This window comes from Pristiophorus japonicus, chromosome 17, assembly GCF_044704955.1.
Source record: "Pristiophorus japonicus isolate sPriJap1 chromosome 17, sPriJap1.hap1, whole genome shotgun sequence".
NCBI classification, from domain to species: Eukaryota; Metazoa; Chordata; class Chondrichthyes; family Pristiophoridae; genus Pristiophorus; species Pristiophorus japonicus.
Window position 1 is genome coordinate 1193352 of NC_091993.1, and position 18039 is coordinate 1211390.

General features: G+C 46.0%; 1 protein-coding gene across 1 annotated transcript in view; it reads left to right on the top strand.

Moving 5' to 3' along the window:
- rasef2 (RAS and EF-hand domain containing 2) overlaps positions 1-18039 on the top strand; it is a 95632-nt gene that overhangs the window by 41958 nt on the left and 35635 nt on the right. Inside the window, exons 3-6 of the mRNA XM_070858293.1 lie at positions 5443-5533; positions 9535-9630; positions 12090-12167; positions 16841-16956. Coding sequence (XP_070714394.1) covers positions 5443-5533; positions 9535-9630; positions 12090-12167; positions 16841-16956 — 381 coding nt within the window. The remainder of the gene's footprint in view (positions 1-5442; positions 5534-9534; positions 9631-12089; positions 12168-16840; positions 16957-18039) is intronic.

Consider the following 18039-nt stretch of genomic DNA (forward strand, 5'->3'; position numbering starts at 1 on the left):
AGCAGGACCTCCCTGCTTTTGTACTCCATCCCTCTCGCAATGAAGGCCAACATTCCATTCGCCTTCCTGATTACCTGCTGCACCTGCAAACTAACTTTTTGGGATTCATGTACAAGGACCCCCAGGTCCCTCTGCACCGCAGCATGTTGTAATTTCTCCCCATTCAAATAATATTCCCTTTTACTGTTTTTTTTAGTTGGGCCAATGGATTGAGTTGCCTGGGCATTTTGGGACTGCATTGGCCCAACTCTGCATCAGCGAGATTCCAAGTTCTGGGGTTTCATACATGCACAGAGCGGAAACTCTGAACCTGTGATGGCCTTTCAGAAGGCTGCCGACAGCATACGCTGTCGAAACCACCATAATTTCAGGCCCAGTTGTCTTGGTTAATCCTTGCTACTGGTCCAAGACCTAGCTCTGTCAAGCCCGTGTAGTGGCTGGTGTGCAACGGCCACCACATGTTTTAAAAAAAAATCCACGCACAGGCATCTTCCACCCTTCAAGATTTAGTTCGGACCTGGAATTTTAGGTCCTTCATTGAAACACCTGTGAACTTCTTGACGTGGAAGTAAGTCATCCTCGACTCGAGGGACTGCCTATGATAATGAATTTCAGGCCCATAGTCTTCAAGTCAAAGATTAATGGTGAAAGAATACTCATGTTAGCCTTTGAGTGACACCAAATCATTGCATCTCTTTTTCACTGAAACTGTTGAGTGGGTTTGCACGGTGCCTTCCAGCAGTGTTCCAGCAACATTAAAACTTGTGGAAAGGATGAAAGCTACAAATGACCATGGAATCGTCATCCACCGGGATCTTTTGTAAGAAATGCCTTGAAGCTGAACGAGAGTCTGGGCACTAGATAGCTTGCAATACCCGAGTGTGGAACATACACTTGCAAATGGTAATCGACCCAACACCCATCCAATTGCCAAAAAACCTAAGTCGGTCAAAAGTTGTATTGCTGATGTTCAGCTATAAATAGCCAAAATGTACAGGTGTGAATATGTTGATATACGAAACTTGATGCATAAAATATTAGCAGTCTGCTTAATACCAAAATGAGGCCCTAAGTATGTGATTTGCTCAGAGCAATGTAGAAAAGGCAGAGATTAATCATTTGCGGTTTAACTTTTGCAACCTGTAACTCCAGAGGATTTAACTACAGCACAGTTTATCATGCTCCCTTCACAGTCCTGCTTGCAATTTTTTAATGCCGTTTTATTTGAAATGGGTTGACAAGCTCATCAAAAATCGAGCAAACGGTGATATGAAGGGAAGATGTTAAACAATGTGCTTCATAAAGCGCACAAATCAAATGAAAGCCCCCCGAACAATGAGTGACTACACTGCTGATGTATTATTTCAGCAGCCATTTTTTTATCTGCCAATGTATGAATCATCGCTTCACAATTCGATTCTGTAATTAAACGTTCTTTAGGGTTTAAAGGAATTGGGCTACCTATTTTAATCCTGTAAAAACGACATTAACTTATTTGTTGAACCATGACACAGTTTGTGTTTAGCAAATGTTACAAAAATATATTTGACGTGCAAAATTCTTTAACGGCATCACCGCCCCGTTAATGTTAATTTTGAAAGGGGCCTATCGTCGGGTTTCCAAAGTGCCTGCCTGTTTCAGGCAATAGGCCTCTTTTTAACATGAAATCGAGTTCCTACGACATAGATTGGGCCCCTAATGCCATTTGAGGTAAAGCTGATTGGAGCCTGCACAGTGCAGGCTTCAGCCAGATCCATGGGCGATGGGAGAGAAGAGGGCCAACAAAGGTTAGTCTTGAATTATTTTTCTGGCCCTCAGAGGAGCAGGAGTGCACCCCTCCAGGGCCCACAAATATAATCTGGGCCACTGCTACCCCAGGACACCCACCCTCGGCAGTTGCGACCCTTCCCTTCCCCATCCTAAAGTCAAACTGGACTTCATTGCGCCAGAATAGACCTAATAATGACAACAACAGGAAATAGGGTGCTCCACCTCATGGGGCAGTAGCGGATTTTAATTGGTAGTTCTGCTGGCCAACTGGGAGGAGGTCAAAGGTCGGATTGCTGACATTGTGTGCGGTGAGGGAACAACATAGGAAGTCGGTTGTGGAAGGCGGTGAGGGAACAGACCTACTCTGCCCTGTTTGAGAGCTTGTCAGATTTAGGTAGCCTGCGAACTAGGGATACTATAGCGTATGTTATTTTCTTTTCTATTATTAGGAGGAGGGGATACACTGAGTTGAAGAAAGATGAGATCTGCTGTAACTTATACTCTGTATGTTCACTTCTTGACTAACATAAAACAGCCTTGGATTTGGCCTTGTCACTACAGTGCTAATCCGCCTGCTTATTGAAAGACTGGGACAGTGTATGCGGGAACGCGTGTGAGTTTACGGTATCAGGTTCGTGTAATTATGGGGCTTCATTGTTGCGGTCTCCTGGGCTACACTATCGTATGCCTACATATTGGGCAGTAAAGGCAAACTCCTGATTGTAGCGTATGTAGCGTATGGGGGATCCGCTTACAGAGGAGCCCAGTGCTGCCAAAGCCAAGAGAATATTTAGAGCGGAGCTGAGATTTGTAGCAATCCGAGTACTCTGAGGTATCAAATTTTAATGTCTATATTTTTGCCACCAAAACGATGGAGATATTCCAAGGGGAAGGGTGTAACCAAGAACAGCATGTGGGGCATTGATTTCCTCTGTGGGAGCAGGCACCCTGAAAACTTCCATCAGTGCATTTATTCTCGAGTTTCTCGAGTGTAAAAGACTCCTGCATCAGTATCGTGTACTGAGAGTGAGTGGCGATCTCCCCAGCCGCCATCTGTGTTCCATCAAGCCTTGCATTAATTTTCTGTTGAAGAAGCTTAAAAAGTTCAATCAACATAAAGTTAGGTAGCTGCTTTATATTCTCGCAAGGCCACAACCAAAAGCTGAAAAGCTCTCTGCAATGGGTATGAGAACAGAATGACAACAATAGGATATGAGAATAGAATGGCAGCTAACATAAAAAGGTAAGCCAAAAGTCTTCTATCGGCATATAAACGGGCAGTAAGAGGAGGGATGGGGCCGATTAGGGACCAAAAAGAAAAGTTAGTCATGGAGGCAGAGAGTATGACTGAGGTATTAAATGAATACATTGCATCTGTCTTCACCAAGGAAGATGCTGTCACAGACATAGTAAAGGAGGAGGTAGAGGAGATATTGGATGGGATAAGAATTGATGAGGACGTGGTACTAGAAAGGTTGGCTGTACTTAAAGTAGATAAGTCACCAGGACCAGATGGGATGCATCCTGGGACACTGAGGGAAGTGAAGGAAGAAATCACGGAGGTATTGGCCATGATCTTCCAATCCTCCTTAGAACCAGGGGCAGTGACAGAGGACTGGGGAATTGTAAATGTTACACCATTGTTCAAAAAAGTTAAACCCAGCAACTATAGGCCAGTCAGTTTAACATCGGTAGTGGGAAGCTTTGAGAAACATTAATCGGGGACAAAATTAACAGTCACTTGGACAAGTGTGGATTCATTAAAGAAAACCAACACAGATTTGTTAAAGGCAAATCGTGTTTAACCAATTTGATTGAGTTTTTTGATGCGGTAACACAGAGGGTTGATGAGGGCAATGCGGTTGACGTGGTTTCCATGGATTTCCAAAAGGCATTTGATAAAGTGTCACATAATCGGCTTGCAGCAAAGTTGAAGCCCGTGGAATAAAAGGGACAGTGGCAGCATGGATACGGGATTGTGTCAGTGACAGGAAACAGAGAGTACTGGTGAACGGTTGTTTTTCAGACTGGAGGAAGGTATACAGTGGTGTTCCCCCGTGGACGGAACGAAGATCATTGCTTTTCCTGATATATATTAATGACTTGGATGCGTGTGTACAGGGCACAATTTCAAAATTTGCAGATAACTTGGAAGTACAGAGGATATTGATATCGTGGGCCGCCCCGACCTGTGTGAGAACACCACCGCAGGTCGGGGCTCTAAATAGAGCTGGAGCGCTGGGCCCTGGAACACTGTAGCGGAGGTGCGGCGAATGAGGGTATGGAGCCTAGAAGAGCCGAAGGCCTAGGGGCAGCACAGGCCAGCCAACACTGCGATATGTGTGTGTACTAGGTCCGTGCAGCAGAGCAGGTCTCCAGTTGTCCTGGTTAACCTTTGCCACTGGACCAAGACCTAGCTCTGTCAATGTCAAGCCCGTGTGGTGGCTGATGTGCAACGATCACCACACGTTTTTAAAAAAAAATCCACCCACAGGCATCTTCCACCCTCTCAACTGGAGTTCAAGACTGGAACATCGGGTCCTTCATTGAAACACCTGTGAACTCTTGTGGAAGCAAGTCATCCTCGTTCGAGGGACCGTCTATGATGGATAGTGATAGACTTCAAAAGGACATAGACAGGCTGGTGGAATGGCCAGACACATGGCAGATGAAATTTAACATAGAAAAGTGTGAAGTGATGCATTTTGGTAGAAAGAATGAGGAGAGGAAATATAAACTAAAGGGTACAATCCTAAAGTGGGTGAATGAACAGGGAGACCTGGGGGGTATATGTGCACAAATTGTTGAAGGTGGCAGAACATGTTGAGAAAGCGATTTATAAAAAAAAAGCATATGGGATCCTGGGCTTCGTGATTAGACGTATAGAGTACAAAAGCTTGGAAATGATTATGAACCTGTATAAAACACTGGTTTCGCCTTAACTGGAGTATCGCATGCAATTCTGGGCACTGCACTTTAGGGAGGATGTGAAGGCCTTAGAGAGGGAGCACAAACAATTTATGAGAGTGATTCCAGGGATGAGGAACTTCAGTTGGGTGGATAGACTGGAGAAGCTGGAGTTGATCTCCTTAGAGCAGAGAATATTGAGAGGAGATTTGATAGAAGTGTTCAAACTCATGAAGGGTCTAGACAGAGTAGATCGAGAGAAACTGTTCCCATTGGTGGTAGGGTCGAGAACCAGAGGGCACAGATATAAGGTGATTAGCAAAAGAACCAAAGGCAACATAAGAAAAAACTTGTTTACACAGCGAGTGGTTAGGATCTGGAATTCACTCTCTGATAAGGTGCTGGAGACAGATTCAGTCACGGCTTTCAAAAGGGAGTTGGATAAGCACCTGAAAGAAAAATTTGCAGGGCTACGGGGAAAGGGTGGGGAGTGGGACTAGCTGAAGTGCTCTTGCAGAGAGCCGGCACGGGCTCGACGGGTCTCCTTCTGTACTATAACCATTCTATGATTCTATGAATAGTTTGGTGTGTTTCCTTAGTGATAGTTAACCTTTTATACACGTGGCCTAAGCAGCTTTTTCACCCAAGTGTAACTTCCCAAAGCTATGTTGGTCTTTCTTTTGAAATGCTGTTTAACTAAAAGGGTGAGCAGTTTGCTTTAACCTACCAGTAAATAACCAATAATAAATAATGATCTTGTTGCAGGACGGAAGCAATGGCTGACGCGCGGCTGGCTGAAATGGAGGAAGACATGCAACAGCAGGCTACAAGACTGGAGCAGAAAATCCGAGGCGAGGTGAGATCCAAGTGTGAGAGTTGATGTGGATTCTGTGCCAACTTGTAGATGTGTAATTGTTGTGGTAATTATTAATCATTTACTGCTCTGCATTCTTTAAAATCTGCAACTGGAAAATGTGCAAGAATGTTATTGCGTAAACTTTCCCTGGACTCCAATTAAATAGCATCTCTTTTTAACCCTTGGGACAGTGGGAGTATGGCTCCAAGAAAATAGCGTTGCAGGATTATAATCTTTTTACCAATTCCTTTTTCCACTTTGGCTCCATTGACTCTTGGCTGCGTGGGCATTGGACGCCCTCCACCACCTTGCTCAAATGTCCATTATTCCTGTGGAATCCTAAACAGTGAGCACCATCGGGCCACTTGGCCATGAAGGGAATCGCAGATGAGCCTGATACCATCCTCACCCAACATCCAATCCACATGCAGACATTCTAACGGGCATCATTTGGGAGGTCTTCCTGCATTTAAGACTCTATACAAATCGAATCATAGAATCTTACAGCATGGGAGGAGGCCATTTGGCCCATGGTGTCTGTGCCAGCTCTTTGAAAGAGCTATCTGATCAGTCCCACCTCTGTTCTTTCTGTTGTTATTGGCTAGTGATTGGGAATGGGAAACCTGGCTGATTCTCCTTTCCTTAACCCGTGTGTGCTGTGGCCTGTTGTAGCTCTAGCAGTGGCTCCAGACCGACAATTGAACATGGGACCTTCTCGTTTATAGCTCCAGCTTTGCCAACTGCCCCAGTGGGGGCGGTCCCCACAATGTTATAAATTACTCGGCAAAAATAGTCAATTCTCGCACATCTCCTCTTTGCATTATGTTACAAATTGATGATCAAAGCAACGCACACCTGCTGCTCTACTTATAGGAAATTAGTACATCTTCTGAAAGCCAAAATGAAAGCATTCGTAGGTTATAGCTGGAAGGCAGCAAGAAGATTTGTACTGGGACGCACGATTATACTGTGATTGGGAATGTTGTATATCCACCCGTGGGTGTCTGGCCCGACTGACAGGCTGAACGTGCTAACAATAAAGTGAAATATCTTCGGGATATCTTACTCTGCAGCGCACAATTTATCATTCATACTGCTGACCACATCGTTTAAAGAAAATTAAATATTGTTTCTACAGTTAATGATTTAATCTTAATCAGTGAACCTGATCAGAGGTGGTTGTAGTAAGATACGTTGGCTGCAAAGATAAATTGCTTGGGCAGAGATTAAAACACAGTTTGTCAATAAATTGTGTGATTCTTCAAACTAGAAAATGTTAATACATATTACAGACTATGATGGACAGGAAAAGACCCTTTGGTCCATCCAGTTTGTCGCACACAATTGTGATACCTTGTGTGCCACAATATATGCACCCTACTCCCCCCCCCCCCCCCCTCCCCCAATCCCATTATGCCTTCTAGTTTGCCAAAATGAATGTACGAGAGAAGGGTTTGTGTGTTTTTAAATGCATTCTACCCTGGCACGTCTTTATATGTAATTGATAATATTCATTATACGATACCACTGTGATTACTCATACTGGTTGGGCGACTGAAGAGGGGACCTGTCTGCTGACATGAGGATGAGATGAGCACTGAGATAAGGAGGAATTTCTTCTCAGAGGGTTGTAAATCTGTGGAATTCGCTGCCTCAGAGAGCTGTGGAAGCTGGAACATTGAATAAATTTAAGGTAGAAATAGGCAGTTTCTTAGTTGATAAGGGGCTATGGGGAGCGGGCAGGGAAGTGGAGCTGAGTCCATGATCAGATCAGCCATGATCGTATTGAATGGCGGAGCAGGCTCGAGGGGCCGTATGGCCTACTGCCCCTGTTATGTTTTTATTGTGTTGACTTTTGCATTGAGTCATGGTATGGGCGAAGCTAGCCTTGTGCTTTCTTTAATGCTAGCCAGTGTGCAAAGGTGAATGGACAACTGATCAGTGTTTGTCTTTCTAACTGAGGCATCAGGAGACTGACGGTTCCATCACTGGGAATATATGGATAGACGATGATGGAAAGCACATTGGGGATATGTATGAAGACTTCTGCATTGCTTCTGACTGTGTTGCTATTGGGTGTAAATGGAAAAACTGCATTCCCGGTTTGGTTATCCCTTGATTTAGTAACTACATCTACATTAAAAAAAAAGCATTTGTGTAATTATATTTGGCAGGTTTGACTCAAAATTGCTTTGGGGAAGAGGGGCGGCCCTGCAGCACCATTTACTTCCACTTCCAGAGGCGAGCTTCACTCTGATATCCCAGCGATTCTTGCACTTGTCCAGATACGTTAGGTGAATCTGTAGCATGCCATGGGGCTGAATGGAGAACCCTCATGAACCTCCCTGACTTTGGAAGGAGGCAGAGTAACAGTACACTGGACCAGGACTTAAATTGCCACACCAATTTATTAAAACATAAAAGAATTAGTGAAGAGTACCAATCATTTTATTGCGGTTTAAACTTGCCTAGCTCCTTGAGTAAGTAGACTATAACTTAACATCCGTGATTGCTGCTCTAAACTATGTGGGGCCGAACTTGCCCCCCGCCGAAAACGCGGCGCACTTGTCCGGTTCCGACTGTTTTCTCCGCCGTGGCCTCTTGCGCGAAATTCCGTTCTTTGGCTTTTATTTTCGAGCGACCCGGAAGTCGGTCACAGTGGGAGCAGCAGTTCGGTAAGTAAAGGGGCGGAGGTGTAGGCGGGCGGGGTATCCGCCGCTGTCACCACGGTGATGGTGCATCATCACGGCTCTCCCCTTCACTTAAAGGGGAGAGCCTCTGCAATTCTTTAAGTTCGATCCACTGGGCCACCTGGGAGGGTTTCGGCCGGGCCAGCAGCCTGGCATCCAAGAGGGGGTGCCAGGCTGTCTGTTGACGGCCCGGCTGAACCCGGGGGCATAATTGTCGGCCCGACATGGCAGTCGGCCGACAAATAAAATAAGATGGCGGCCGCGGCAGTAGGTCCTCCCCTTTAATGGCGGCCGCACCGCCATTTTGCAATCGCTCCAAGCACAGTGGATCGTCAGAAAGAGCTGCTGGTGGCACTGAGCAGCGGGAGGAAGATTTTCAGCGCGGAATTTTGCATTTGGGGGGCACATCGGCAGTGCGTGCTCCGATGACGCAGTTAGGACGGATCGGCAGCAGCGGAGTGGTGGAGGAGGAGAGCGGATCACCGCCGGGATACCGCAGGAGTGGAATTTTCAAAATGGCGGCCCTTGCACTCTGCAGCGTGGCCGCCAATTTCTGGCGGTAACAGACCTTAAGGGAAGGGGCAATTTCGGCCCCTGTATGTTTGTGTGGCCGTTCTTTATCTTTTTTCTATCAAGCCTGCCTTCAGATTCTGCCAGGCTGAGAAATACTTTCCAGCAAATTACTGGGACCAAGCAAATGATAACTGGCTGTTCAAATCCAAGGAGCTGTCAATGAGCCAATGTGACGAGATGTTTAGATTTTAATGAATGGCATGGCTCTTCCCTCCGAAAACTGGGCAAGAGAAACTAAAGGCTGGTGCTCAGCAGGTCAGGCAGCAACTGTGGAGAGAAACTGAGTTAAGGTTCACAGGCCTGAAATGTTAACCCTGTTTCTCTCCACAGATCCTGCTTGGCCTGCTGAGATTTCCAGCATTTTCTGTTTTAAGACAATATTACTGTTGGTTTCAATTGTTGCTCCAAAACTAAACCAAGTGTGAAGTTACTTTCCAGCCCTTTATGGACCAAGTTGGAATTAAACAAGCCAATCCCATATTCGGCGGGGAGAGAGAGAGAGAGAGAGAGAGAGAGAGAAGAGGGAGAGACTGATCTCCAGCTCGTATTGTCCTTTTAATGAAACGGAGCCTTGGAACTGCTCCAGTTTTGAAGACACTGTTGTACTACTCAATAGGTTGTTCGTTTTATTGCCATCGACTCGTGTAGTGTGCCAAAAACAGGTCTTTAGATAACAAAGATTGCTTGTTCACTCTTTGACGAACAAAATGCTCACTGTTTGAGCTTCATCCCTTCCAGGAGCAGGTGAAGCTCGAGGCGAAAGTGGCCACATTGCAGAAGCGACACGAGGCGGAAGTGATGGATCTACAGGCAGTCATAGATCGAATGAAAAAGGTACTGAAACATGTCACGTTCTTTAAAAATATTGTTCGGCTATCAACTTACAAAGAGGGTTTTACACTGCAACGTAGTCGCTAACCAACTTGAAAATTGTTCATTTCTTAACAAAATATAAAAAACTAAAATAGTATCCCAGAAAGCCAGCAATAAGACAAAAGGGAGGAAACAATCTTTCATTGCCTGAGCTGATTTATATCAAAATTACCAACCTGCGATAAACTACTCATTTATTTTATATAAAAAAAAACACAGCAAATTCAGAAAGTCCACAGATGCTGCCTGACCTGCTGAGATTTCCAGCATTTTCTGTTTATTTGGCATTTTCTACTCTTTTCTTGGTTGTTACTGCTGGCGACATGTGAATTTCTAGCTAAGGTTGAGGGACTTCGTCTTCCAAGTATTGCAGAGTGACAACTGAGTGTTGTCGGAGTTGTACATACATTGCATGGGTCACTCCAACTATTGAATTTTACAGCATAGGAACAGACCCTTGTGCCCAACAGGTCTATACTGGTGTTAATGCTCCAAATGAGCCTCCTCACGCCTTCATCTTATCCTATCAGCGGCTAGCCTCTGTCAAACTAAAACTATTTCTGTTATCTGATCCTGCAGCTGCATTTGTGCAAGTTTTATAGATGGCATCTGACTTTAAAGCTCAATATTCTATTTTTTTTTAAAGTGTACATTAATAATTCATTCTTTTTTTATATCTGTAAAGTGGCTTTTGTAATCATACAGTTAGATCTCGAATTAATCACTTTTATACAACTACAAGCACACAAGGACCTTTCCCCCATTCTGTGTGAGCGATGTACTGTCGATTTGCAAGTGAGATAACATTGATGCTTTCCAGAATGTGTAGAAGTTGCACTCACTCCCCCAATTATTTAATATCCTGAGGAAGTGGCTATAGCTAAAACCTCCATCATAATGGCCCTGGTTCTGTGGGGCCGATGACGGCGGACACACAGCGTAAGTCCTCCGGGTTTCAGCAGGCGCTGCGCATGCATGAAAACTCAGAACTTGCGATCTGTCAAGTGTCAGCCACGTGCGCCCCCAAAACACTTTCACCGGTTGGGCTACTTGCCCAACGAATGCCCATGAAACCTTGATCAGCGTACGGGTTTAAAATAAATGTTCAATTAATTTTTTTTTTAAATGATTAAAACATACAAAAACATTCAAAATTAGTTCATGTAAATTTTGAGTCTGAATAAAATGTTTTTATTATTTTTCAAAAATGTACATTTTTACTTTAAATGCTTAATCAAATTGCCTTTTAATTCATTTTGAACATGGGCATATTTACTTTTATTGGAAATGTGTTTTATTTGGGAATTCCCATAAGCTTAATGGGATTCATAAATGGAATCCCAATGAGCTTTTAAGGAATCCTCCTTTATAAGTGGTTGGGCTGGCCCACGTAATCCCAGGTAGGCTTCCGAACCGCCTGGGTCCCTGGGATCCATGGACCTTTACACAGGCGTGCGCCTGGAGACCCAGGACCTGAAGATTCCGGAGAGACCAGGTACTACATATTCTTTTTCGGGTCAGAGGCGAACTCAGGAGATATGTCTCCGACTGCAATTCAGGGCCTCTAAAACTGCAATTATTCCTATTTCTCCTCTCCTGCCCCCCATAACTCCACAATAGCAATCGAAGATTCCAATTCAGTACTCAACCCTGAGCAGCTACATTCTGCAGATGTTATTTCCATACCTGAAAATCCATATCTGAAAGGAACCTTTTATAAATCACTGGTTCGGCCTCAACTGGAGTATTGTGTCCAATTCTGGGCACCACACTTTAGGTAGGATGTGAACGCCTTGGAGAGGGTGCAGAATGACACCAGGGATGAGGGTCTTCAGTTATCTGGAGAAACTGGGATTGTTTTCCTTTGGAGCAGTGAAGGTTAAGGTGAGATTTAATAGAGGTGTTCTAAACTCTATGGGGGGTTTGATATAGCAAATAAAGTGAAACTGTTTCCACTGGTAGGAGGGTCGGTAACCAGAAGGCACAGGTTTAAGGTAATTGGCAAGAAAGCCAGGGTGGAGATTTTTTTTTGCTCCATGAATTATGATCTGGAACGCGCTGCCTGAAAGGGCGCTGGAAGCAGATTCAATAGTAACTTTCAAAAAGGAATTGGATATAGACTGGAGGGAAAATAAATTGCAGGGCTATGGGGAAAGAGCTGAGGAGTGGGACTGATTGGATAGCTCGTTCAAAGAGCCAGCACAGATATATTGGGCCTGCATATCTGTGCTGCGTGATTCTAACCTTTTATGACCTCCGGGGTATCCTAAAGAAAAAGTACATATACCAGAGATACTTAAAAACCCAAAAGGCCAACACAATATTTCAAGTGTAATATTTCACAGCTAGCTGTCTAAACATCATGGAATCCTCCACTAGGCCATAACTCGCTAAAGTCTATTGTTGCTGTGTTTCTCTAGCTTAATGAAGAGCTGTGGAACTCCAATTCCAAAGGGGACATCTCTGCATTGAAAGAACAGTTGGATGAATTGACTCAGGTTTGTGTGTTTGTCTTGTGTTGCAACCATTGATTTATTTTGTAAAATGAATAGAATCCAAACAATGAACTCTTGCATTTCTGTAGTTTTATTCCTCTCCTCAGCTGATTGAAATTGGAGACTGTTCACGTCCTGCAGTGGCTGCATTGATATTCTGTTGTCCTGGCAATTTCTGTGGATTTCTAAAATTCCATGCTTCTTAAGGAGCCTTGTGATAAATCGTGGAAGAATGCACACTTGTGTTTTGAGACTGTCACCGTCTCTGAAGGAGCTTTTTCACACCGCTGGAAAATAAAACCAATATTTGATTAGCAGTACCAATACACTGAGCTTGTAGTTGGCGAATAACCAAAATAAACTAACAATCCAAAATAGACTTGGCCTACCCCGCTTCCCACTAGCGATGAGGCGGAATGGATTGGTTATTCCAGATTTGTGTAACATTTGGTGATGTTGGGTGGGTGGGTGGGGAGGGGGGGGCAGCGGAGGAGGAGTGGGGGGGGATGCGTGGGGAGGGGGGGGTGTACGGAGGGGGGGTGGGTGGGGGGGGGCAGCGCAGGAGGAGTGGGTGGGGGGGGTGCGTGGAGTGGGTGTGGAGGGGGGGCAGCGCAGGAGGAGTGGGGGGGGGTGGGCGGAGTGGGTGGGGAGGGGGGGGCAGCGCAGGAGGAGTGGGGGGGGTGCATGGAGTGGGTGGGGAGGGGGGGTGCGTGGGGAGGGGGGGTGCGCGGAGTGGGTGGGGAGGGGGGGGTGCGCGGAGTGGGTGGGGAGGGGGGGGCAGCGCAGCGCAGGAGGAGTGGGGGGGGGTGCGTGGAGTGGGTGGGGAGGGGGGGGCAGCGCAGGAGGAGTGGGGGGGGTGCGTGGAGTGGGTGGGGAGGGGGGGGCAGCGCAGGAGGAGTGGGGGGGGGTGCGTGGAGTGGGTGGGGAGGGGGGGGTGCGCGGAGTGGGTGGGGAGGGGGGGGTGCGCGGAGTGGGTGGGGAGGGGGGGGCAGCGCAGCGCAGGAGGAGTGGGGGGGGGTGCGTGGAGTGGGTGGGGAGGGGGGGGCAGCGCAGGAGGAGTGGGGGGGGTGCGTGGAGTGGGTGGGGGGGGGGGCAGCGCAGCGCAGGAGGAGTGGGGGGGGTGCGTGGAGTGGGTGGGGAGGGAGGGGTGCGCGGAGTGGGTGGGGAGGGGGGGGTGCGCGGAGTGGGTGGGGAGGGGGGGCAGCGCAGGAGGAGTGGGGGGGGGTGCATGGAGTGGGTGGGGAGGGGGGTTGCGTGGAGGTGGGTGTGCGCGAGGTGGGTGTGCGCTGAGTGGGTGGGGGGGGGCAGCGCAGGAGGAGTGGGTGGGGAGGGGGGGTGCGTGGAGTGGGTGGGGAGGGGGGTTGCGCGAGGTGGGTGTGCGCGGAGTGGGTGGGGGGGGCAGCGCAGGAGGAGTGGGTGGGGAGGGGGGGTGCGTGGAGTGGGTGGGGAGTGGGGGGGCAGCGCAGGAAGAGTGGAGGGGGGGGTGCGCGGAGTGGGGATGGATGAGGAAAACTCTCTTTACATAGCGAGTTATGATCTGGAACGCGATGCCTGAAAGGGTGGGTAAAGCACATTCGATAGTAACTTTCAAAAGGGAATTAGATATATACTTGAATAGGAAACATTTGTAGCTATGGGGAAGGAGCAGGGGAGTGGGAACAATTGGATCGCTCGTTCAAAGAACTGGCACAGGCACGATGGGCCAAATGACCACCTGTGAGATTCTCTGATTGTATTTAAGTGTCAGCTTTGCCTCCTGCTAAACCCATAATAAATAATTTGAGTGCAGGGTGCACACTTTCAGTCTTCGTGGCAATACAAGGAAATAAATGCCTCCTGCACTGACTAGATTCAAAGGCTGAGTTATTTTAATCACAGCCCAGGAGTTTACTGCCCAAATAGCCCCCTCTCTGACCAAAAAAGATGCTTTTGTTTATGATGCTTTAGGAATTAAATATGTGATGGATGGTGTTAGAAAAACATTTGAGGTAGTGAAGCTGGCCAATTGGGGTGAACATATATGTGGAGGTGTGTCCTAAATTGCAGTCTGGTGATACTTGTATTGTCGAGAGTGCTCCAGCTCAGTGGCACAGTTCATGCAATGCTATAGGATGCAGGCCAATCTCATTGGATCATAGCCAACTTATCATGATTCAGATAGATATCTCTAACTGTCCATAAATCCCAAGGATGTGTGTTGTGAACAGCTGCAGTTATGTGTCACGTAATTATTGCTCAAATATTATCCGTGTGAAAACTTTAACTCAACACTTTTTCATGTCGTAGAAACACTTTAAACCCAAAACCACCCATGCTGTAACAGATTGCACGTGTTGATTCTGCATTCCAGTTCTTTCAACTTGAGAAAAACCTTCCGAATTTGCTTGCATGCGTAGTACTTGATTAACCCCTCCAGTACAGAGAGGTCCAATCTACCATAGGCTATCAAACTCGAGCAATCCAGCGCCCCGATTCCCACATCATCTACTTCTTCTTTGCTGATTTGCCTGGTTTGAAATATGCAAGTCTGCCTGTTTAGATAAAACTGTTACCGCATTGGTGGATAAATCCTAAATCTGGACACCCAAGACCTGTGGAGTATCAGAATTTGTTCAGATTAATGGCAATACAGATTTAAACTTTATATGTGGCACTGTGGTACACACTAAGTGCACACTCTTTCTCTAGTAACTTCAAATCCTCTTCCATTTAAAGGTTTACCTCTACAGTACCCTTCTAAGCAGTGAAGGAAAGACTTGAATTTATATAACGCACTTCACAACCTCAAGGTATCCCAAAGTGCATTAGATCAATGAAGTACTTTTGAAGTGTAGTTACTGTTGTAATGCAGCCAAAATTGTGCACAGCAAGCTCCCACAAACAGCACTGCGATAATGACCAGATAATCTGTTTCATTGATGTTGGTTGAGGAATAAGTATTCTCTTCTTCGAATAAGGTAATGCAATCTTACATCCACCTGAGAGAGCAGAAGAGGCCTCAGTTTAACATCTCATCTGAAAGACAGCACCTCTGACAGTGCAGTGCTCCCTCAGCACTGCACTGGCATGTCTGCCTAGAATATACGCTCAAGTCTCTGGAGTGGGACTTGAAATTATGGAGTGGAGGATAGCTAATGTAACCCCACTTTTTAAAAAAAGGAGGGAGAGAGAAAACGGATAATTATAGACCGGTTAGCCTGACATCAGTAGTGGGGAAAATGTTGGAATCAATCATTAAGGATGAAATAGCAGCCCATTTGGAAAGCAGTGACAGGATCGGTCCAAGTCAGCATGGATTTATGAAAGGAAAATCATGCTTGACGAATCTTCTCGAATTTTTTGAGGATGTAACTAGCAGAGTGGACAAGGGAGAACCAGTGGATGTGGTGTATTTGGACTTTTAAAAGGCTTTTGACAAGGTCCCACACAAGAGATTGTTGTGCAAAATCAAAGCACATGGTATTGGGGGTAATATACTGACGTGGATAGAGAACTGATTGGCAGACTGGAAGCAGAGAGTCAGGATAAATGGGTCCTTTTCAGAATGGCAGGCAGTGACTAGTGGGGTGCCACAGGGCTCAGTGCTGGGACCCCCGCTCTTTACAATATATATTAACGATTTGGATGAAGGAATTGAGTGTAATATCTCCAAGTTTGCGGATAACACTAAACTGGATGGCGGTGTGAGCTGTGAGGAGGACGCTAAGAGGCTGCAGGGTGACTTGGACAGGTTAGGTGAGTGGGCAAATGCATGGCAGATGCTATATAATGTGGATAAATGTGAGGTTATCCATTTTGGGGGCAAAAACAAGAAGGCAGAATATTATCTGAATGGCGGCAGATTAGGAAAAGGGGAGATGCAACGAGACCTGGGTGTCATGGTTCATCAGTCACTGAAAGTGGGCATGCAGGTACAGCAGGCGGTGAAGGCGGCAAATGGTATATTGGCCTTCATAGCTAGGGGATTTGAGTATAGGAGCAGGGAGGTCTTACTGCAGTTGTACAGGGCCTTAGTGAGGCCTCACCTGGAATATTGTGTTCAGTTTTAGTCTCCTAATCTGAGGAAGGATGTTTTTGCTATTGAGGGAGTGCAGCGAAGGTTCACCAGACTGATTCCAGGGATGGCTAGACTGACATATGAGGAGAGACTGGATCAACTGGGCCTTTATTCACTGGAGTTTAGAAGGATGAGAGTGGATCTCATAGAAACGTATAAGATTCTGATGGGACTGGACAGGCTAGATGCGGGAAGAATGTTCCCGATGTTGGGGAAGTCCAGAACCAGGGGACATAGTCTTAGGATAAGGGGTAGGCCATTTAGGACTGAGATGAGGAGAAACTTCTTCACTCAGAGAATTGTTAACCTGTGGAATTCCCTACCGCAGAGAGTTGTTGATGCCAGTTCATTGGATATATTCAAGAGGGAATTAGATATAGCCATTACGGCTAAAGGGAGCAAGGGGTATGGAGAGAAAGCAGGAAAGGGGTACTGAGGTGAATGATCAGCCATGATTTTATTGAATGGTGGTGCAGGCTCGAAGGGCTGAATGGCCTACTCCTGCAACTATTTTCTATGTTTCTATGTTTTTATGTTTCCGAAAGAGAATTGTGTTATTTGGAACTCTATTGGCGGTTTCAGTGTTTTCGTTATGTAACTGAATGTTGGTTTGTTGCAGGAGAATGAGCACTTGAGAAGTTCCTTTCTTAAGAGCCAGACAAACATTTCCATACTTGAAGCCGGTTTGGATAAATACAAAAATGAACTCGCTGATCATCAACTTGAACAAGACCGGTAAATGAGCAATCCATGTACCAAAAAATCTGAGTTACAGTATAGTTTTCTTTCTGGTCACAGCATTTGATGGAGAGTTGTCCTCAAACTGCTATCATTTTAGTTGATGGAATTATTTGCTTTGATATTATTCTAGCTCACCAATTCACACCTTTTGTTTAAGTTTATTATACTGTAAAAACTTGAGCTCGTCCTAAAATTCTGCTGCCCGTGTCCTAACTCGCACTGTCCTGTTCACCCATCCCCCCTGTGCTCGCTGACTTACATTGGCCTCGCAGGTCCAGCAACGTCTCAAATTTCAACTTCTCATCCCGGTTTTCAAATCCTTCCATGACCTCGCCCCTCTCCATCTCTGTAACTTCCTACAGCCCTCTGAGAAAATCTGTGTTCCTCCAATTCTGGCCTTTTGTGGATTCCTGACCACCTCCCTACCATTGGCGGTGTGCCGACAGCTGTATAGGCCCCAAGCTCTGGAACTCCCTCCCTAAACCCCTCCGCCTCTCCACATCTCTCTCCTTTTAAGATGCTCCTTAAAACCTCCCTTTTTCAACTGTCGTAATGTCTCCTTTGGCTCGGTGCCAATTTTCTTATCTGATTACGCTCCTGTGAAACACTTTGGGACATTTTACTGCATTAAAGTCGCTATTCTAAATGCACGTTGTTGATATTGTACATAGTTTTAACTTGTATTTCCCTTCCACTCTCCGAAAGGACCCTTCTGTTTGCTGCCAAATTGAGAGCATTCTAAAATGTACAAAATGGTCCCACAGATCTTTAGTAACTTACTGGCAAAATCCCTAGAAAAGCCTTGTTTTGTACAATTGAGTTTTATGTGACTTTGTATTATTTTAAAAAAGACATTGGGGTGTGCCATTTGAGAATCACAACAGAGAAATTAGCCAACCGTGTCATGTAGCAGCAGCTAAGCCAACAGAGCAGTGCTGTTAAAATGCATTGAAAGTTACATCTCCGCATTCGGCCACCCAGTTACCGACTGGACATGCTGAACAGCTTCCCGACGAGGATGAAAACTCGTCCACTCGCTTTGTAGTGACTGGTCGAGAGCAGTAATCGCAAGAGGCC